This window comes from Procambarus clarkii, chromosome 10, assembly GCF_040958095.1.
Source record: "Procambarus clarkii isolate CNS0578487 chromosome 10, FALCON_Pclarkii_2.0, whole genome shotgun sequence".
Taxonomy (NCBI): Eukaryota; Metazoa; Arthropoda; class Malacostraca; order Decapoda; family Cambaridae; genus Procambarus; species Procambarus clarkii.
This window is the reverse complement of record NC_091159.1, coordinates 28098653-28121257: the sequence shown is the minus strand read 5'-3', so window position 1 is coordinate 28121257 and position 22605 is coordinate 28098653. Positions and strand designations below refer to the sequence as shown.

Here is a 22605-nt window from a genome sequence, read left to right as displayed (position 1 = left end):
ACGTCCAAATATGGCCATAGTGTCCATACGAGCGAAAAGTGACGTTATTTTTAAGAGGCCGGGTTGTTGAATCAGCGTCCTCTTGTGAGGCTGGTGACCCACGTTATGATAATTCCAACTATTTGGCGCCCATGTTGTTTACATAAATTTTGGCCTTGTATCTGGTATTCTGTAATGAGGGCTAATTAATACCAGTTATCTGTATCTGGTATTCTGTAATGAGGGCTAATTAATATCAGTTACCTGTATCTGGTATTCTGTAATGAGGGCTAATTAATACCAGTTACCTGTATCTGGTATTCTCTAATCAATTAAATACTCAGTGTATTCTTACCTCACAGGTCCCGGGGGGGTTGTAAACAGATGTGGTTGTGCTGTGGATGTTCAGTCATGGCTCCCTCCCTCCAGACAGTGCCCCCTGAGTTACCTGACCCTCCAGACAGTGCCCCCTGAGTTACCTGACCCTCCAGACAGTGTCCCCTGAGTTACCTGACCCTCCAGACAGTGTCCCCTGAGTTACCTGACCCTCCATACAGTGTCCCCTGAGTTACCTGACCCGCCAGACAGTGTCCCCTGAGTTACCTGACCCTCCATACAGTGTCCCCTGAGTTACCTGACCCTCCAGACAGTGTCCCCTGAGTTACCTGACCCTCCAGACAGTGTCCCCTGAGTTACCTGACCCTCCATACAGTGTCCCATGAGTTACCTGACCCTCCAGACAGTGTCCCCTGAGTTACCTGACCCTCCATACAGTGTCCCATGAGTTACCTGACCCTCCATACAGTGTCCCCTGAGTTACCTGATCCACCATACAGTGTCCCCTGAGTTACCTGACCCACCATACAGTGTCCCCTGAGTTACCTGACCCACCATAGTGTCTCCCTGACCATCCTGGTCTATCCTCACACATCGCCTACCTATCCCATGCTCGGCACTGATCATGTGCTTCTCTGTGGTAGATAAACAACTGCATTTTTGCTTAATGTAAACTTTAACATTTTTTGTAATATTAAATTTTGAAAAATATTTTTCGCATTATAGTAATCAATAATTTTCAGAGTAATTTCCATTTATGGGTTAGCTTGATTATATATTTTGTGTTTTTACTCTCCCCAAAATTCATAATTTGTTACATAAGGACATTTTTCAATATATAAAACATAAACTAATTATGTTAAGACTCTCTATGGGTGTAGTAGCCATTGGCCTATGTCGATTGGATCAAAATTATGCCTTCTACAGCCTCCTTGTTTCTCAGATTTGTATATCTGCAGCTTGCATTGTTGCAGAGCACACCTTGTCGTGCAGGTCACAGTGCACACAAGACGGGTTGGCAACACCTTTGAAAACTAACATAACTTTACCTAACCTATCCTAGCCTAGCCTTACCTAGCCCTATGCTAACCTTACCTAGGTCTAACCTAACCTTATCTAAGCCTAGCCAAACCTAATATAGCCAAACCTAATATAGCTAAACCTAGCCTAACTCAACCTAACCTAAACCAGTTCGACCTTACCTAACCTCACCTAGCTTGAACCAACCTAACGTAATCTAATGCAAACTAAACTAACCTAACCCGAACTAACCTTACCCGAAATAATCCAACCAAAACTAAACTAATCCAACCCCTCCTAGCCTAACACAGTCTAATCTAAGGTAATACATCCTAGTCCAGCAATATATACGATTTTAACGAACAGGAAAAAACAACTTGATAGGATGGTCTTGTGTACACATGGACCGTTACTCCTCCGTAAACCTTCCTTCATACTCTTCTGCTCGTCAACACTGTCCCTCCCATCCCTGAACACTGTATACATTGTGTACATTGTATACATTGTGTACATTACACTTCGTCTCAGACCAACCATAGTGTGTCTAAGTTCTTGTTGTTGTTATTATTCTCGAGCTGTTAATAGATAACAAACACAATGTTTTAGATAAAACACATTGTCGTCCCTGTACACCACTCCTGTCGTCCCTGTACACCACTGTTGTCCCTGTACACCACTGTTGTCCCTGTACACCACTGTCGTCCCTGTACACTACTGCTGTCGTCCCTGTACACTACTGCTGTCGTCCCTGTACACCACTGCTGTCGTCCCTGTACACCACTGTTGTCGTCCCTGTACACCACTGTTGTCGTCCCTGTACGCCACTGTTGTCCCTGTACACCACTGCTGTCGTCCCTGTACACCACTGTTGTCGTCCCTGTACACCACTGTTGTCGTCCCTGTACACCACTGTTGTCGTCCCTGTACACCACTGCTGTCGTCCCTGTACACCACTGTTGTCGTCCCTGTACACCACTGTTGTCGTCCCTGTACGCCACTGTCGTCCCTGTACACCACTGTTGTCGTCCCTGTACACCACTGTTGTCGTCCCTGTACACCACTGTTGTCCCTGTACACCACTGATGTCGTCCCTGTACACCACTGTTGTTGTCCCTGTACTCCACTGTTGTCGTCCCTGTACACCACTGTTGTCCCTGTACTCCACTGTTGTCGTCCCTGTACACCACTGTTGTCGTCCCTGTACACCACTGTTGTCGTCCCTGTACACCACTGCTGTCGTCCCTGTACACCACTGTTGTCGTCCCTGTACACCACTGTTGTCGTCCCTGTACACCACTGCTGTCGTCCCTGTACACCACTGTTGTCGTCCCTGTACACCACTGTTGTCGTCCCTGTACGCCACTGTCGTCCCTGTACACCACTGTTGTCGTCCCTGTACACCACTGTTGTCGTCCCTGTACACCACTGTTGTCCCTGTACACCACTGATGTCGTCCCTGTACACCACTGTTGTTGTCCCTGTACTCCACTGTTGTCGTCCCTGTACACCACTGTTGTCCCTGTACTCCACTGTTGTCGTCCCTGTACACCACTGTTGTCGTCCCTGTACACCACTGTTGTCGTCCCTGTACACCACTGCTGTCGTCCCTGTACACCACTGTTGTTGTCCCTGTACTCCACTGTTGTCGTCCCTGTACACCACTGTTGTCCCTGTACTCCACTGTTGTCGTCCCTGTACACCACTGTTGTCCCTGTACACCACTGTTGTCCCTGTACACCACTGCTGTCGTCCCTGTACACCACTGTTGTTGTCCCTGTACTCCACTGTTGTCGTCCCTGTACACCACTGTTGTCCCTGTACACCACTGTTGTCCCTGTACTCCACTGTTGTCGTCCCTGTACACCACTGTTGTCGTCCCTGTACACCACTGTTGTCGTCCCTGTACACCACTGTTGTCGTTCCTGTACACCACTGCTGTCGTCCCTGTACTCCACTGTTGTCGTCCCTGTACACCACTGTTGTCGTCCCTGTACACCACTGTTGTCGTCCCTGTACACCACTGTTGTCGTCCCTGTACACCACTGTTGTCGTCCCTGTACAGTACTGTTGTCGTCCCTGTACACCACTGTTGTCGTCCCTGTACACCACTGCTGTCGTCCCTGTACACCACTGTTGTCGTCCCTGTACACCACTGTTGTCGTTCCTGTACACCACTGTTGTCGTCCCTGTACACCACTGTTGTCGTCCCTGTACACCACTGTTGTCGTCCCTGTACACCACTGTTGTCGTCCCTGTACACCACTGTTGTCGTCCCTGTACACCACTCCTGTCGTCCCTGTACACCACTCCTGTCGTCCCTGTACACCACTCCAGCCATTCCTGCACAGCAAGCACTCCAGCCATCCCTGCACAGCAAGCACTCCAGCCATCCCTGCACAGCAAGCACTCCAGCCATCCCTGCACAGCAAGCACTCTTGCCATCCCTGCACAGCAAGCACTCCAGCCATCCCTGCACAGCAAGCACTCCAGCCATCCCTGCACAGCAAGCACTCCAGCCATCCCTGCACAGCAAGCACTCCAGCCATCCCTGCACAGCAAGCACTCCAGCCATTCCTGCACAGCAAGCACTGCAGCCATCCCTGCACAGCAAGCACTCCAGCCATCCCTGCACAGCAAGCACTCTTGCCATTCCTGCACAGCAAGCACTCCAGCCATCCCTGCACAGCAAGCACTCCAGCCATCCCTGCACAGCAAGCACTCCAGCCATTCCTGCACAGCAAGCACTCCAGCCATCCCTGCACAGCAAGCACTCCAGCCATCCCTGCACAGCAAGCACTCCAGCCATCCCTGCACATCAAGCACTCTTGCCATCCCTGCACAGCAAGCACTCCAGCCATCCCTGCACAGCAAGCACTCTTGCCATCCCTGCTCAGCAAGCACTCCAGCCATCCCTGCACAGCAAGCACTCTTGCCATCCCTGCTCAGCAAGCACTCCAGCCATCCCTGCACAGCAAGCACTCTTGCCATCCCTGCTCAGCAAGCACTCCTGCCATCCCTGCAAGCTGAGTCCTAAACTTCTAACACACATTTATATAACAAAAATTCCTCTTGACGAGGACAGGACTTGACTGGTTATATATATATATATATATATATATATATATATATATATATATATATATATATATATATATATATATATATATATATATATTTATATATATATTTTTTATATTTTTTATTTTATATATATATACTTTATATATATATATATATATATATATATATATATATATATTTATACATTTACAGAAATTCAGTTATCTTCGTTCTCGACTCACAATCGGGGATCTCGGTTTCGATTCTCGGGCGGGACATAAATGGCTGGGAACGTGTCCTTCCCCTGTTCACCTAGCAGTAAACAGGTACCCGAAAGTCAGGCAACTATTATGGGACTGCATCCTGGGGAGTCAGTAATTTGATCTTGGGAAGGGGGGGGGGGGAACTCGATATGTAGGTTTCCTGTCCCCAACAAAATTCATTTAATTATACTTTAGTCTTGTATTGCGGTCCCCCCTCATGGTCGAACTTCTGATCCTTCCCAGGATACAACCCCACCACAGCTGCCTAAACCTTGTATTCCTGTTTACTGCTTGGTGTAAAGAAGCACTAGGTGAATGGAAACGTACCCAATCATTTCTGTCCCGCCCGGGAATCGAATCCAGGATCCCCGATTGTGAGTTGAACTTTTAATTGTCCTAGCTTTGTACTTCACTACCCAATTCCCTCTCTATTATCTCACCTCTCTCTTCCTCCCACTCTGTTATCCTCTCCTCTCTCATATCTCAATCCCCTCCTACCTCAGGTATCCTATCAATCTCTCATCTTTTTTCCTTTCCCTCCCCCCTGCACCGTTATCCCTCCCTCTCCCATCTCTCCTTCCCACCCGGTCACTCCCTTCTGAAAACACAAAGCCAGGCACTCGGCTCTAATAAACAACTTTTCTTTGTTGCGGCCGCTGCTGAAGGTGCGGGGCCGCTGGCGTCTTCCTCTGCTGGCCACCTACCTCATTGAGTGCAAGATGAGTCTCGGACACCACTCCAGTGACCTTCAGGGCAAGAAAGGCAAGGGCAAAGGCAAAGGGAAAGGAAAGGGCAACAAAAAGATTCAGGTGGCTACCAACAGCAACAGTAGCTAACAGGGACTGGCAAGAATTCATCGTCCCCCAGCGAGAACTGGCAAGAATTCATCGTCCCCCCAGCGAGGACTGGCAAGAATACATTGTCCCCCAGCAAGGACTAGCAAGAATACATTGTCCCCCAGCAAGGACTGGCAAGAATGCATCGTCCCTCAGCGAGGACTGGCAAGAATACATTGTCCCCCAGCGAGGACTGGCAAGAATACATTGTCCCCCAGCGAGGACTGGCAAGAATGTATCGTCCCCTAGTGAGGACTGGCAAGACTGCATCGTCCCCCCAGCGAGGACTGGCAAGAATGTATCGTCCCCTAGTGAGGACTGGCAAGACTGTATCGTCCCCCCAGCGAGGACTGGCAAGAATGCATCGTCCACCAGCGAGGACTGGCAAGTCTGCATCGTCCCCCAGCGAGGTCTGGCAAGAATGCATCGTCTTCCCAGCGAGGACTGGCAAGTCTGCATCGTCCCCCAGCGAGGACTGGCAAGAATGCATCGTGTTCCCAGCGAGGACTGGCAAGTCTGCATCGTCCCCCAGCGAGGACTGGCAAGAATGTATCGTCACCCCCCCCCCCCCCCAATGAGGACTGGCAAGAATGCACCGTCCCTCCAACGAGGACTGGCAAGAATGCATCGTCCCCCCAGTGAGGACTGGCAAAAATGCATTGTCCCCCCCCCCCCGCAACGAGGACTGGCAAGAATGCATCATCTTCCCAGCGAGGACTGGTAAAAATGCATCGTCCCCCAGCGAGGACTGGCAAGAATGCATCGTCTTCCCAGCGAGAACTGGCAAGAATGCATCGTCCCCTAGCGAGGACTGGCAAGAATGCATCGTTCCCCAGCGAGGACTGGCAACAGTGCATCGTCCCCGGCCAATCAAACTAATTCGAAGCTAAGAGACGTCAGCATTTAGGGTAGAAATAGCGTAAGCTACTCTATCTTTGATTAATATATTTTATTATAAACTTACCTGAAATTAAACTTGAAATTAGGAAAGGCCTCCGATTAACAGACACACGTTTCCCCAGTGCGGAGTATGAGGACACTTTTTCTTCATTCTAGAAAAGTCCAGGTGCCCGAAAACGCTGTGCGTGATAAGTGTCTTCGTAAACAAAAATGAAAAAGGTACAATAATTATAAACAATGTAATATAGCCTATATATATATAGTTTGTATGAATAAATTATTATTATTGGTATAGAGAGAGGAAATGAGCGTGATAATTAGTATTGGCAAGAACGCACTATTGACTGCGATAAAGCCACCAAGAGTACAAAGTGTTGGTTGATGACTCGTCTTCGTGTATTGGGAAGCTGCTCCTCTGAAATAATTCATTATCGTCAAAATCGACGTTCGCGGCGAAAAATTATATTAAAGCTTTATTATATTTAATACTGCAAATATCTTTTTAAAAAGCCTCAAGTTAATTAGAAAAACTAATATTGTTCATTATAATGTAATTATATTATCGAGTCACTATATCATTCATTCTTAATGATGGCATTACTGAGGAAATTATACACGTGCTGCAATATATTAAACAAGAGACAATCTGGCAGCAGTTTTACCTGTGGGGGCGGCACATGGCAGCAGCCGTGGTAGGATGTTGCCAGTGTACGGTGAAGACACTAAGTTGTGCCACATTTTATACCTGCTTTACATATTACAAATTTAACTTTATTGAAGCTAAATCATGTCACTGGGAGTTAGACGCGTGTGTCTTCCAGGCCAAGTGTTGTTGATGCCTACAGTGTGGAGCCCTCCAGCCATATATGGCGGCCTCCTGCAGGGCGGACGTCACAACCTGCTGGTGGTACTGCATGTCTCCTGCAGGGCGGACGTCACAACCTGCTGGTGGTACTGCATGTCTCCTGCAGGGCGGACGTCACAACTTGCTGGTGGTACTGCATGTCTCCTGCAGGGCGGACGTCACAACCTGCTGGTGGTACTGCATGTCTCCTGCAGGGCGGACGTCACAACCTGCTGGTGGTACTGCATGGCCCGAGGGAGACGAACTGTGCTGCAACAACATTCCAGTTGATATAATAGGCTATGTCAGCTTTAATGTTAACGGCCTGATACTCTGTAACACTAGTTAAATGGCAAAGTAAATTCAGCTTTATCTAATGGTTCTTAGAATTATACAATTTTAATTTTTATCTGCACTAAATATGCCGACAAAGAGTTCAATATGTTATGTGTTTCATGTGGTGTTTTATATTGAACTGGGACAGCATGTTGCATGAAAACCAGTGAACAAGGTTATTAAGAATATTTATCAGACATACAATTCATATTCTTGTTCTGTGTTATTTTAGTGCTTATTGTGTTTTTGTGTTATTAACATAATTTACACAATAAGCACTAAAATATTACCTTTGGTGTTCTTATTTGGCATTGTTATGGACACAATGGATGTTCATCAGTAGGTAAGTGTAACTCTGGCAGTACCACGTCTCCATGGGTGTAGACGTGTTCAGATCCACGTCTCCAGGGCAGTGCATGTGTACGTGTGGTTAAGCCTCTCACCTCTAAGGTGGAGTATATTCCACTCTCAGTATGTCATCAAATGCATTGTACAGATACCAGATTTAGTGTCACACACTTTTTTTACTTATCTCTCTTTTGTGTATACTGTATTAAATGTTAATTAATATATACTGTAAAAAAATACATTGTAAAAATATGGTTCCACTGTAAAAAAAAATGCTTCATTGTAAAAAAGAGATCACGTGTAAATGTATTGTAGACTGCAAATGCCATCCAGAGCGGGACTCTAACATGCATTGTACATTCTCATCCGCCCCTCTTCATGGCGAGTTACTTGGACTTTTTTTTTTTTGTATCATGAGATCCTCTTTCCATAGTGAAAGAGTGTTCATCTCACGGAGGAGGTCGGGGTCCGAGCTCACTATTGACTGTTGCAGAATTCTGTCTTACTTTTATGTTCATGAAGTGAGAAATATGAATTTTCATAGAGCAATGGCTTTATTGGTGACAATGTTTCTCGCAGCATATTTTGTGCTTGTATTATAGTCGCCGGGCCCCTCAATAAGGGTAAATTACAACAAAATAGATGTTAATTCTTTTTAACTCCTAGAGGAACATGTCTTGATAGATATCTATAGTTCAGAATGTTTCGTGCGTATAGTATGGAACTAATCCTGACCGACATCACACTGAAATACTCATTCTTTAGACCGGCCAAGCTTACTTATGTACAAAACCAGAAGCATATACAGTAGTATATACATCATGCAAAAAAATGCAGCAAGGCTCGCCTTGTGCTTGATGCATGAAAACTGTCAAGGAATAATGAGGAGTGAGTGATCCCGGTGTACAGTATGATGTGTTGTACAGACTACAGGCAGACCTCCATCCCTACACGCACAAAGCTCTCAGCGAGGCCATCATTATAATACCTGACGTGCGGTAGCCTCAATGGCTGCCTCAAATAACAGATAACATTTATGTTGAATACATTATAATATTATATATGTATATATTGGTGTTTAATTGTCCTTTACAAAGTTTCAAAGAATAAAGCAAAAAAAGAAAACAAACATGTATATCAAAGCCAGAGCTCCTTGAGATGTAGAGTTTTGTCAGAGAGTGACGGGTGACTCAACTGATGACGTTCGAACACTTCCGGAACAAGTCCTTTACTGACGAATTTTGTTCGAACCACAATGCTGTAAATGATTCACCCACGTACTACAAATACTCGCCAACAGAACCTAAACACCTAACCTAACCTATGCCTATATATGCACATGATGTAAACATTGTTTTAATACATAATCACAATATTTATGTAATTAACTTGAATGTAAGATCTCTAAGCAAACACTTTGATGATGTTAGTGCCCTAATTCAAACAGTTGACAACAAATTATCTTTTGTTGTGCTTACTGAAACGTAGTTAAAAGAGGATGCTACACAACTCTACAACATAAAGCCCGTCCTCCAAGCAAAGATCCAAAAGTGATTCCATGCACCCGCCAAACCCCCTGCTTATGAATGAACAACGGTTTACACACGACTCACAACTGATTTCATTCGAACACTTCCGGAACAAGTGCTTCACTGACGAATTTTGTTCGAACCACAAAGCTATAAATGCTTCATCCACGTAATACAAATACAAATAATCGGCAACAGAACCTAAATACCTACCCTAACCTAACCTTTGCCTATATATACGTAATATGCCAATATATTATAATATTAATTTATATTTGAGAAAATTCTTGTTTTAAATGAACAGTATGTTAAAATTTATGAATGCGTCTATGGGGTCAACCGCAGGATGGAATGGACTTGAGTCGAGGACGGGTATATGGGGATATCCCTTAATTCATTCTCGTCACCTGCTTCAAACATTTGTAGATATTAGGATGCTGTCTAAAAACTCTAGTGTGAATACGGATGTAAAGTATTCATTCAGAGATTGATTGATGAAGATTAAGCCACCCAAGAGGTGACACGGGCATGAATGGTAGATCTACCACTATCACGGGTAAATGGTAGATTTTTTGGAGTGAATGTGATCTTTGATCGTGAAACGATATACTGAGTGTCATTCAGTGTGTTGGCTGCCGTTTTATCTCTCCCAAGGTCGAACTACTGACCCTAGCCAGCTAGGATGCAACTCCTCAACAAATGACTAACTATATATTTCCTGCTAAGTGAACAGAAATATTTACTTCTAGGTGAGCTGAGGCGTTAGATAAAAGGATACGTGTAAAACCTTTTCTGTCCCGCAAGGGATTCAAACCCAGGATTCCCGAGCGTGAGTCGAGCACGTGATATACAGTATATGCGTATTTATAAAACTGAATCTCAACCTATTACAGTAATTACAGACATATTAATGACATTACAACATATTAACAATTACAGACCCAGATCGAATCTACCTATATTATCAAAAATATTTGAACAAATTATTTACAAACAGCTCTACTCCTATCTCGTAAAATTCAATATACCAAGTCCCTGCCAGTACCAAAAGAGTATCAATGATGCAATTGTTAGTCTGCTTGACTTAATCTACTCAGCCCTTGACAAAAGTGAGTTTCCGATTGAACTCTTCATTGACCTGAGAAAGGCCTTTGATACTGTTAACCATAACTACCTCTTACTTAAACTCCACCATTATGGAATCCGTGGCCTTGCCCTGAACTATATCCGACCCTATCTTAGTGACAGACACCAATATGTAGTCATCAATGATATAACCTCTCTTACTCTACCACTAACCGTAGGGGGTGCCACAGGGCAGCATCATAGGACCCCCTCCTGTTTCTTATATACATCAATGATCTCTCTAATGTCTCTAACATGCTTAAACCTATATTGTTTGCTGATGATACTACTCTCATCTACTCTGACCCCAACCCACTCATGTTAAATAATGTTGTAAACAATGAATTAAAAAAATAGTCCATTTGTGGATGTCAACCAACAAACTCACACTAAACATAGAAAAGACCTACTACATCCTATTTGAAAACAAATCAACAAATGCATTTTAGCTTCAGATAGATAATGCAGCTGATCTGTCACATTAGTAATAAAAATGATGGAAAGTAGCAATAAAAATGATGGAAAGTTCCTTGGCCTGTACTTAGACAAGAGACTCAACTTCAGCATCCACTTACAACACAAAACTAAAAAGGTTTCTAAAACAGTTGGTATACTCTCTAAGATATTCTGAGCGTTGTTGATCGTGTTACTGAAATTAACTGTCAAATTGGTATAAAAAAGCTTAGGCTAACTCATCCTAACCCTTGCACAGAAGCCCTCCAGATTTTCTTTATTGAAGATCAGCATTATTCCAAATGGATAACAAAAACTGGAACTCAACTCAAAATGTATCAGGTTCACAATTTGTACCTAGAGAAGCAACAACGGCACTTTCCTGCACCGTGGGAGATTACACCCTTTCCAATTTTAATCCCTCCCTTTCCACCCAAGAAGCAAATTAGAGATCAGCCCAAGCTTCGTCTTGAGGCAAAGCTCAACGCCTTAGGTTGGGTTAGGTTAGGTAAGGTTTGGTTTGGTTAGGTGAGGTTAGGTTAGGTTAGGTAAGGTTAGGTTAGGTTAGGTTAGGTTAGGTTGGGTTAGGTTAGGTTAGGTAAGGTTAGGTTAGGTTAGGTTAGATTACGTTGGGTTAGGTTAGGTTAGGTTAGGTTAGGTTAGGTTGGGTTGGGTTGGGTTAGGTTAGGTTGGGTTAGGTTAGGTTATGTTAGGTTGGGTTAGGTTAGGTTGGGTTAGGTTAGGTTAGGTTAGGTTGGGTTAGGTTAGGTTAGGTTGGGTTAGGTTAGGTTAAGTTAGGTTGGGTTAGGTTAGGTTAGGTTAGGTTGGGTTAGGTTAGGTTAGGTTAGGTTAGTTTGGGTTAGTTTGGGTTAGGTTAGGTTGGGTTAGGTTAGGTTAGGTTAGGTTGGGTTGGGTTAGGTTAGGTTAGGTTAGGTTGGGTTAGGTTAGGTTAGGTTAGTTTGGGTTAGTTTGGGTTAGGTTAGGTTAGGTTAGGTTGGGTTAGGTAAGGTTAGGTTAGGTTAGGTTAGATTACGTTGGGTTAGGTTAGGTTTGGTTAGGTTAGGTTAGGTTAGGTCAGGTCAGGTTAGGTTAGGTTAGGTTAGGTTAGGTAAGGTTAGATTAGTTTGCCCAATTTTTGGGCTACTAGTAGCGAAAGTAGCCCATTTTTTTGTATAAGTAGCCCAATTTCGTGCTACTAGTAGCGAAAGTAGCCCAATTTTGGGGCAACTAGGAACGAAGGTAGCCCAATTTTTGGGCTAGTAATAGCAAAAGTAGCCCAATTTTGGGCTACTAGTAGCGAAAGTAGCCTAAATTTGGGCTACAAAGTAGCGAAAGTAGCCCAAATTTGGGCTACAAAGTAGCGAAAGTAGCTAAAATTTGGGCTACAAAGTAGCGAAAGTAGCCCAAATTTGGGCTACAAAGTAGCGAAAGTAGCCCAAATTTGGGCTACAAAGTAGCGAAAGTAGCCCAAATTTGGGCTACAAAGTAGCCCAAATTTGGGCTACAAAGTAGCGAAAGTAGCTCAAATTTGGGCTACAAAGTAGCGAAAGTAGCCCATATTTCGGCTACAAAGTAGCGAAAGTAGCCCAAATTTGGGCTACAAAGCGAAAGTAGCCCAAATTTGGGCTACAAATTAGCGAAAGTAGCCCAAATTTGGGCTACAAAGGAGCGAAAGTAGCCCAAATTTGGGCTACAAAGGAGCGAAAGTAGCCCAAAATTGGGCTACAAAGTAGCGAAAGTAGCCCAAATTTGGGCTACAAAGTAGCGAAAGTAGCCCAAATTTGGGCTACAAAGTAGCGAAAGTAGCCCAAATTTGGGCTATAAAGTAGCGAAAGTAGCCCAAATTTGGGCTACAAATTAGTGAAAGTACCCCAAATTTGGGCTACAAAGGAGCGAAAGTAGCCCAAATTTGGGCTACAAAGGAGCGAAAGTAGCCCAAATTTGGGCTACAAATTAACGAAAGTAGCCCAAATTTGGGCTACAAAGTAGGGAAAGTAGCTCAAATTTGGGCTACAAATTAGTGAAAGCAGCCAAAATTTGGGCTACATAGTAGCGAAAATAGCTCAAATTTGGGCTACAAATTAGCGAAAGTAGCCAAAATTTGGGCTACATAGTTGCGAAAGTAGCTCAAATTTGGGCTACAAATTCGCGAAAGTAGCCAAAATTTGGGCTACATAGTAGCGAAAGTAGCCCAAATTTAGTTTAGGTTAGGTTAGGTTAGGTTGGGTTAGGTTAGGTTAGGTTAGGTTAGGTTGGGTTAGGTTAATTTAGGTTAGGTTAGGCTAGGTTTGGTTAGTATGGGTTAGGTTAGATTAGGTTAGGTTGGGTTTGGTTAGGTTAGGTTAGGTTGGGTTAGGTTAGGTTAGGTTAGGTTAGGTTGGGTTAGGTTAGGTTAGGTTAGGTTAGGTTAGGTTAGGTTGGGTTAGGTTAGGTTAGGTTAGGTTAGGTTAGGATAGGTTATGTTAGGTTAGGTTGGGTTGGATTAGGTTAGGTTAGGTTAGGTTAGGTTGGGTTACGTTAGGTTTGGTTAGGTTAGGTTAGGTTGGGTTAGGTTAGGTTAGGTTAGGTTGGGTTAGTTTGGGTTAGGTTAGGTTAGGTTAGGTTAGGTTAGGTTGGGTTAGGTTAGGTTAGGTTAGGTTAGGTTAGGTTAGGTTTGTTTGGGTTAGTTTGCGTTAGGTTAGGTTAGGTTAGGTTGGGTTAGGTTAGGTTAGGTTAGGTTAGGTTGGGTTAGGTTAGGTTAGGTTAGGTTGGGTTAGGTTAGGTTAGGTTAGGTTAGGTTAGGTTGGGTTACGTTAGGTTAGGTTAGGGTGGGTTAGGTTAGGTTAGGTTGGGTTAGGTTAGGTTAGGTTAGGTTAGGTTAGATTAGGTAGGGTGGGGTTGAGTTAGGTTAGGTTAGGTTAGGTTGGGTTAGGTTAGGTTAGGTTAGGTTAGGTTAGGTTGGGTTAGGTTAGGTTAGGTTAGGTTAGGTTAGGTTAGGTTGGGTTAGGTTGGGTTGGGTTAGGTTAGGTTAGGTTAGGTTAGGTTAGGTTGGGTTTGGTTAGGTTAGGTTAGGTTAGGTTAGGTTAGGTTACGTTAGGTTAGGTTAGGTTAGGTTGGGTTGGGTTGGGTTAGGTTAGGTTAGGTTAGGTTAGGTTAGGTTAGGTTGGGTTGGGTTAGGTTAGGTTAGGTTAGGTTGGGTTAGGTTAGGTTAGGTTAGGTAAGGTTAGGTTAGGTTAGGTTAGATTACGTTGGGTTAGATTAGGTTAGGTTAGGTGAGGTTAGGTTTGGTTAGGTTAGGTTAGGTTAGGTTAGGTTAGGTTAGGTTGAGTTAGGTTAGGTTAGGTTAGGTTAGGTTAGGTTGGGTTGGGTTGGGTTAGGTTAGGTTAGGTTAGGTTTGGTTAGGTTAGGTTGGGTTGGGTTACATTAGGTTAGGTTAGGTTAGGTTAGGTTAGGTTAGGTTAGGTTAGGTTAGTTTGGTTTAGTTTGGGTTAGGTTAGGTTATGTTAGGTTGTGTTAGGTTAGGTTGGGTTAGGTTAGGTTAGGTTAGGTTAGGTTGGGTTAGGTTAGGTTAGGTTAGGTTGGGTTAGGTTAGGTTAGGTTAGGTTGGGTTAGGTTAGGTTAGGTTAGGTTAGGTTAGTTTGGGTTAGTTTGGGTTAGGTTAGGTTAGGTTAGGTTGGGTTAGGTGTGGTTAGGTAAGGTTAGGTTAGGTTAGGTTAGATTACGTTGGGTTAGGTTAGGTTAGGTTAGGTTTGGTTAGGTTAGGTTAGGTTAGGTTAGGTTAGGTCAGGTCAGGTTAGGTTAGGTTAGGTTAGGTAGGGTTAGAATAGTTTGCCCAATTTTTGGGCTACTAGTAGCGAAAGTAGCCCATTTTTTTGTATAAGTAGCCCAATTTCGTGCTACTAGTAGCGAAAGTAGCCCAATTTTGGGGCAACTAGGAACGAAGGTAGCCCAATTTTTGGGCTTGTAATAGCGAAAGTAGCCCAAATTTGGGCTACAAAGTAGCGAAAGTAGCCCAAATTTGGGCTACAAAGTAGCAAAAGTAGCTCAAATTTGGGCTACAAAGTAGCGAAAGTAGCCCAAATTTGGGCTGCAAAAGTAGCTCAAATTTGGGCTACAAAGTAGCGAAAGTAGCTCAAATTTGGGCTACTAAGTAGCGAAAGTAGCCCAAATTTGGGCTACAAAGTAGCGAAAGTAGCCCAAATTTGGGCTACAAAGAAGCGAAAGTAGCCCAAATTTGGGCTACAAAGTAGCGAAAGTAGCCCAAATTTGGGCTACAAAGTAGCGAAAGTAGCCCAAATTTGGGCTACAAAGTAGCGAAAGTAGCCCAAATTTGGGCTACAAAGTAGCGAAAGTAGCCCAAATTTGGGCTACAAAGTAGCGAAAGTAGCCCAAATTTGGGCTATAAAGTAGAGAAAGTAGCCCAAATTTGGGCTACAAAGTAGCGAAAGTAGCCCAAATTTGGGCTACAAAGTAGCGAAAGTCGCCCAAATTTGGGCTACAAAGTAGCGAAAGTAGCCCAAATTTGGGCTACAAAGTAGCGAAAGTCGCCCAAATTTGGGCTACAAAGTAGCGAAAGTAGCCCAAATTTGGGCTACAAAGTAGCGAAAGTAGCCCAAATTTGGGCTACAAATTAGTGAAAGTACCCCAAATTTGGGCTACAAAGGAGCGAAAGTAGCCCAAATTTGGGCTACAAATTAACGAAAGTAGCCCAAATTTGGGCTACAAAGTAGGGAAAGTAGCTCAAATTTGGGCTACAAAGTAGGGAAAGTAGCTCAAATTTGGGCTACAAATTAGCGAAAGTAGCCAAAATTTGGGCTACATAGTAGCGAAAGTAGCTCAAATTTGGGCTACAAATTAGCGAAAGTAGCCAAAATTTGGGCTACATAGTAGCGAAAGTAGCTCAAATTTGGGCTACAAATTTGCGAAAGTAGCCAAAATTTGGGCTACATAGTAGCGAAAGTAGCCCAAATTTAGTTTAGGTTAGGTTAGGTTGGGTTAGGTTAGGTTAGGTTAGGTTAGGTAGGGTTAGGTTAATTTAGGTTAGGTTAGGCTAGGTTAGGTTAGTATGGGTTAGGTTAGGTTAGGTTAGGTTGGGTTTGGTTAGGTTAGGTTAGGTTAGGTTAGGTTGGGTTAGGTTAGGTTAGGTTAGGTTAGGTTGGGTTAGGTTAGGTTAGGTTAGGTTAGGTTGGGTTAGGTTAGGTTAGGTTAGGTTAGGTTGGGTTAGGTTAGGTTAGGTTAGGTTAGGTTAGGTTGGGTTAGGTTAGGTTAGGTTAGGTTAGGCTAGGTTAGGTTGGGTTGGGTTAGGTTAGGTTAGGGTAGGTTAGGATAGGTTATGTTAGGTTAGGTTGGGTTGGGTTAGGTTAGGTTAGGTTAGGTTGGGTTACATTAGGTTTGGTTAGGTTAGGTTAGGTTGGGTTAGGTTAGGTTAGGTTGGGTTAGTTTGGGTTAGGTTAGGTTCGGTTAGGTTAGGTTAGGTTAGGTTAGGTTGGGTTAGGTTAGGTTAGGTTAGGTTAGGTTAGGTTTGTTTGGGTTAGTTTGCGTTAGGTTAGGTTAGGTTAGGTTGGGTTAGGTTAGGTTAGGTTAGGTTAGGTTGGGTTAGGTTAGGTTGGGTTGGGTTAGGTTAGGTTAGGTTAGGTTACGTTACGTTTGGTTACGTTAGGTTAGGTTAGGGTGGGTTAGGTTAGGTTAGGTTAGTTTAGGTTAGGTTGGGTTAGGTTAGGTTAGGTTAGGTTAGGTTAGATTAGGTAGGGTGGGGTTGAGTTTGGTTAGGTTAGGTTAGGTTAGGTTGGGTTAGGTTAGGTTAGGTTAGGTTAGGTTGGGTTAGGTTAGGTTAGGTTAGGTTCGGTTGGGTTAGGTTAGGTTAGGTTAGGTTGGGTTAGGTTAGGTAGGGTTAGAATTGTTTGCCCAATTTTTGGGCTACTAGTAGCGAAAGTAGCCCATTTTTTGTATAAGTAGCCCAATTTCGTGCTACTAGTAGCGAAAGTAGCCCAATTTTGGGGCAACTAGGAACGAAGGTAGCCCAATTTTTGGGCTAGTAATAGCGAAAGTAGCCCAAATTTGGGCTACAAAGTAGCGAAAGTAGCCCAAATTTGGGCTACAAAGTAGCAAAAGTAGCTCAAATTTGGGCTACAAAGTAGCGAAAGTAGCCCAAATTTGGGCTACAAAGTAGCAAAAGTAGCTCAAATTTAGGCTACAAAGTAGCGAAAGTAGCCCAAATTTGGGCTACAAAGTAGCGAAAGTAGCTCAAATTTGGGCTACAAAGTAGCGAAAGTAGCTCAAATTTGGGCTACAAAGTAGCGAAAGTAGCTCAAATTTGGGCTACAAAGTAGCGAAAGTAGCTCAAATTTGGGCTACAAAGTAGCGAAAGTAGCCCAAATTTGGGCTACAAAGTAGCGAAAGTAGCCCAAAGTTGGGCTACAAAGTAGCGAAAGTAGCCCAAATTTGGGCTACAAAATAGCGAAAGTAGCCCAAATTTGGGCTACAAAGTAGCGAAAGTAGCCCAAATTTGGGCTACAAAGTAGCGAAAGTAGCCCAAATTTGGGCTACAAAGTAGCGAAAGTAGCCCAAAATTGGGCTACAAAGTAGCGAAAGTAGCCCAAATTTGGGCTACAAAGTAGCGAAAGTAGCCCAAATTTGGGCTACAAAGTAGCGAAAGTAGCCCAAATTTGGGCTACAAAGTAGCGAAAGTAGCCCAAATTTGGGCTACAAAGTAGCGAAAGTAGCCCAAATTTGGGCTACAAAGTAGCGAAAGTCGCCCAAATTTGGGCTACAAAGTAGCGAAAGTAGCCCAAATTTGGGCTACAAAGTAGCGAAAGTAGCCCAAATTTGGGCTACAAAGTAGCGAAAGTCGCCCAAATTTGGGCTACAAAGTAGCCCAAATTTGGGCTACAAAGTAGCGAAAGTAGCCCAAAATTGGGCTACAAAGTAGCGAAAGTAGCCCAAATTTGGGCTACAAAGTAGCGAAAGTAGCCCAAATTTGGGCTACAAAGTAGCGAAAGTAGCCCAAAGTTGGGCTATAAAGTAGCGAAAGTAGCCCAAATTTGGGCTACAAAGGAGCGAAAGTAGCCCAAATTTGGGCTACAAATTAACGAAAGTAGCCCAAATTTGGGCTACAAATGTACGAAAGTAGCCCAAATTTGGGCTACAAAGTAGGGAAAGTAGCTCAAATTTGGGCTACAAAGTAGGGAAAGTAGCTCAAATTTTGGCTACAAATCAGCGAAAGTAGCCAAAATTTGGGCTACATAGTAGCGAAAATAGCTCAAATTTGGGCTACAAATTAGCGAAAGTAGCCAAAATTTGGGCTACATAGTAGCGAAAGTAGCTAAAATTTGGGCTACAAATTTGCGAAAGTAGCCAAAATTTGGGCTACATAGTAGCGAAAGTAGCCCAAATTTAGTTTAGGTTAGGTTAGGTTGGGTTAGGTTAGGTTAGGTTAGGTAGGGTTAGGTTAATTTAGGTTAGGTTAGGTTAGGTTAGGCTAGGTTAGGTTAGTATGGGTTAGGTTAGGTTAGGTTAGGTTAGGTTGGGTTTGGTTAGGTTAGGTTAGGTTAGGTTAGGTTAGGTTGGGTTAGGTTAGGTTAGGTTAGGTTAGGTTGGGTTAGGTTAGGTTAGGTTAGGTTAGGTTAGGTTGGGTTAGGTTAGGTTAGGTTAGGTTAGGTTGGGTTAGGTTAGGTTAGGTTAGGTTAGGTTGGGTTAGGTTAGGTTAGGTTAGGTTAGGCTAGGTTAGGTTGGGTTGGGTTAGGTTAGGTTAGGGTAGGTTAGGATAGGTTATGTTAGGTTAGGTTGGGTTGGGTTAGGTTAGGTTAGGTTAGGTTAGGTTAGGTTGGGTTACGTTAGGTTTGGTTAGGTTAGGTTAGGTTGGGTTAGGTTAGGTTAGGTTAGGTTGGGTTAGTTTGGGTTAGGTTAGGTTCGGTTAGGTTAGGTTAGGTTAGGTTCGGTTAGGTTAGGTTAGGTTAGGTTAGGTTTGTTTGGGTTAGTTTGCGTTAGGTTAGGTTAGGTTAGGTTGGGTTAGGTTAGGTTAGGGTTAGGTTAGGTTAGGTTGGGTTAGGTTAGGTTAGGTTGGGTTAGGTTAGTATAGGTTAGGTAAGGTTAGGTTAGGTTAGGTTAGGTTAGGTTAGGTAGGGTTAGGTTAATTTAGGTTAGGTTAGTATGGGTTAGGTTAGGTTAGGTTAGGTTAGGTTGGGTTTGGTTAGGTTAGGTTAGGTTAGGTTAGGTTGGGTTAGGTTAGGTTAGGTTAGGTTAGGTTGCGTTAGGTTAGGTTAGGTTAGGTTAGGTTAGGTTAGGTTGGGTTAGGTTAGGTTAGGTTAGGTTAGGTTGGGTTAGGTTAGGTTAGGTTAGGTTAGGTTAGGTTGGGTTAGGTTAGGTTAGGTTAGGTTAGGCTAGGTTAGGTTGGGTTGGGTTAGGTTAGGTTAGGGTAGGTTAGGATAGGTTATGTTAGGTTAGGTTGGGTTGGGTTAGGTTAGGTTAGGTTAGGTTAGGTTAGGTTGGGTTACGTTAGGTTTGGTTAGGTTAGGTTGGGTTAGGTTAGGTTAGGTTGGGTTAGGTTGGGTTGGGTTAGGTTAGGTTAGGTTAGGTTAGGTTAGGTTAGATTAGGTTGGGTTTGGTTAGGTTAGGTTAGGTTACGTTAGGTTAGGTTAGGTTAGGTTAGGTTGGGTTGGGTTGGGTTAGGTTAGGTTAGGTTAGGTTGGGTTAGGTTAGGTTAGGTTAGGTTAGGTTAGGTTAGGTTAGGTTAGGTTAGGTTAAGTTAGGTTAGTATGGGTTAGGTTAGGTTCGGTTCGGTTAGGTTAGGTTAGGTTAGGTTAGGTTAGATTAGGTTAGGTTAGGTTGGGTTAGGTTAGGTTAGTTTAGGTTTGGTTAGGTTAGGTTGGGTTAGGTTAGGTTAGGTTAGGTTGGGTTTGGTTAGGTTAGGTTAGGTTAGGTTAGGTTGGGTTAGGTTAGGTTAGGTTAGGTTGGGTTACGTTAGGTTAGGTTAGGTTAGGTTAGGTTGGGTTACGTTAGGTTTGGTTAGGTTAGGTTGGGTTAGGTTAGGTTAGGTTGGGTTAGGTTAGTATAGGTTAGGTAAGGTTAGGTTAGGTTAGGTTAGATTACGTTGGGTTAGATTAGGTTAGGTTAGGTGAGGTTAGGTTTGGTTAGGTTAGGTTAGGTTAGGTTAGGTTAGGTTGGGTTAGGTTAGGTTAGGTTAGGTTAGGTTAGGTTGGGTTGGGTTGGGTTAGGTTTGGTTAGGTTAGGTTAGGTTAGGTTAGGTTGGGTTGGGTTACATTAGGTTAGGTTAGGTTGGGTTAGGTTAGGTTAGGTTAGGTTAGTTTGGGTTAGTTTGGGTTAGGTTAGGTTATGTTAGGTTGGGTTAGGTTAGGTTGGGTTAGGTTAGGTTAGGTTAGGTTAGGTTGGGTTAGGTTAGGTTAGGTTAGGTTAGGTTGGGTTAGGTTAGGTTAGGTTAGGTTGGGTTAGGTTAGGTTAGGTTAGGTTGGGTTGGGTTAGGTTAGGTTAGGTTAGTTTGGGTTAGTTTGGGTTAGGTTAGGTTGGGTTAGGTTAGGTTAGGTTGGGTTAGGTTAGGTTAGGTTAGGTTAGGTTGGATTAGGTTAGGTTAGGTTAGGTTAGGTTAGTTTGGGTTAGTTTGGGTTAGGTTAGGTTAGGTTAGGTTGGGTTAGGTGTGGTTAGGTAAGGTTAGGTTAGGTTAGGTTAGATTACGTTGGGTTAGGTTAGGTTAGGTTAGGTTAGGTTTGGTTAGGTTAGGTTAGGTTAGGTTAGGTCAGGTTAGGTTAGGTTAGGTTAGGTTAGGTTAGGTTAGGTTAGGTAAGGTTAGATTAGTTTGCCCAATTTTTTGGCTACTAGTAGCGAAAGTAGCCCATTTTTTTGTATAAGTAGCCCAATTTCGTGCTACTAGTAGCGAAAGTAGACCAATTTTAGGGCAACTAGGAACGAAGGTAGCCCAATTTTTGGGCTAGTAATAGCAAAAGTAGCCCAATTTTGGGCTACTAGTAGCGAAAGTAGCCCAATTTTGGGCTACTAGTAGCGAAAGTAGCCTAAATTTGGGCTACAAAGTAGCGAAAGTAGCTCAAATTTGGGCTACAAAGTAGCGAAAGTAGCCCAAATTTGGGCTACAAAGTAGCGAAAGTAGCCCAAATTTGGGCTACAAAGTAGCGAAAGTAGCCCAAATTTGGGCTACAAAGTAGCGAAAGTAGCCCAATTTTGGGCTACAAAGTAGCGAAAGTAGCCCAAATTTGGGCTACAAAGTAGCGAAAGTAGCTCAAATTTGGGCTACAAAGTAGCGAAAGTAGCTCAAATTTGGGCTACAAAGTAGCGAAAGTAGCCCAAATTTGGGCTACAAAGTAGCGAAAGTAGCCCAAATTTGGGCTACAAAGTAGCGAAAGTAGCCCAAAGTTGGGCTACAAAGTAGCGAAAGTAGCCCAAATTTGGGCTACAAAGTAGCGAAAAAAGCCCAAATTTGGGCTACAAAGTAGCGAAAGTAGCCCAAATTTGGGCTACAAAGTAGCGAAAGTAGCCCAAATTTGGGCTACAAAGTAGCGAAAGTCGCCCAAATTTGGGCTACAAAGTAGCGAAAGTAGCCCAAATTTGGGCTACAAAGTAGCGAAAGTAGCCCAAAATTGGGCTACAAAGTAGCGAAAGTAGCCCAAATTTGGGCTACAAAGTAGCGAAAGTAGCCCAAATTTGGGCTACAAAGTAGCGAAAGTAGCCCAAATTTGGGCTATAAAGTAGCGAAAGTAGCCCAAATTTGGGCTACAAATTAGCGAAAGTACCCCAAATTTGGGCTACAAAGGAGCGAAAGTAGCCCAAATTTGGGCTACAAATTAGCGAAAGTACCCCAAATTTGGGCTACAAAGGAGCGAAAGTAGCCCAAATTTGGGCTACAAATTAACGAAAGTAGCCCAAATTTGGGCTACAAAGTAGGGAAAGTAGCTCAAATTTGGGCTACAAAGTAGGGAAAGTAGCTCAAATTTTGGCTACAAATCAGCGAAAGTAGCCAAAATTTGGGCTACATAGTAGCGAAAGTAGCTCAAATTTGGGCTACATATTAGCGAAAGTAGCCAAAATTTGGGCTACATAGTAGCGAAAGTAGCTAAAATTTGGGCTACAAATTTGCGAAAGTAGCCAAAATTTGGGCTACATAGTAGCGAAAGTAGCCCAAATTTAGTTTAGGTTAGGTTAGGTTGGGTTAGGTTAGGTTAGGTTAGGTAGGGTTAGGTTAATTTAGGTTAGGTTAGTATGGGTTAGGTTAGGTTAGGTTAGGTTAGGTTGGGTTTGGTTAGGTTAGGTTAGGTTAGGTTAGGTTGGGTTAGGTTAGGTTAGGTTAGGTTAGGTTGCGTTAGGTTAGGTTAGGTTAGGTTAGGTTAGGTTAGGTTGGGTTAGGTTAGGTTAGGTTAGGTTAGGTTGGGTTAGGTTAGGTTAGGTTAGGTTAGGTTAGGTTGGGTTAGGTTAGGTTAGGTTAGGTTAGGCTAGGTTAGGTTGGGTTGGGTTAGGTTAGGTTAGGGTAGGTTAGGATAGGTTATGTTAGGTTAGGTTGGGTTGGGTTAGGTTAGGTTAGGTTAGGTTAGGTTAGGTTGGGTTACGTTAGGTTTGGTTAGGTTAGGTTAGGTTGG

General features: G+C 43.5%; 1 protein-coding gene across 2 annotated transcripts in view; it reads left to right on the top strand.

Annotated features, from left to right (window-relative positions):
* The window catches only part of LOC138349841 (hillarin-like), a 62475-nt gene extending 53484 nt beyond the window's left edge, over nt 1-8991 (top strand). For both annotated transcript variants that reach the window (XM_069321802.1, XM_069321801.1), the window contains exon 14: nt 5324-8991. In XM_069321802.1, coding sequence (XP_069177903.1) covers nt 5324-5494 — 171 coding nt within the window. In that variant the 3' untranslated portion in view covers nt 5495-8991. The remainder of the gene's footprint in view (nt 1-5323) is intronic.
* Nucleotides 8992-22605: the final 13614 nt, after the last annotated feature.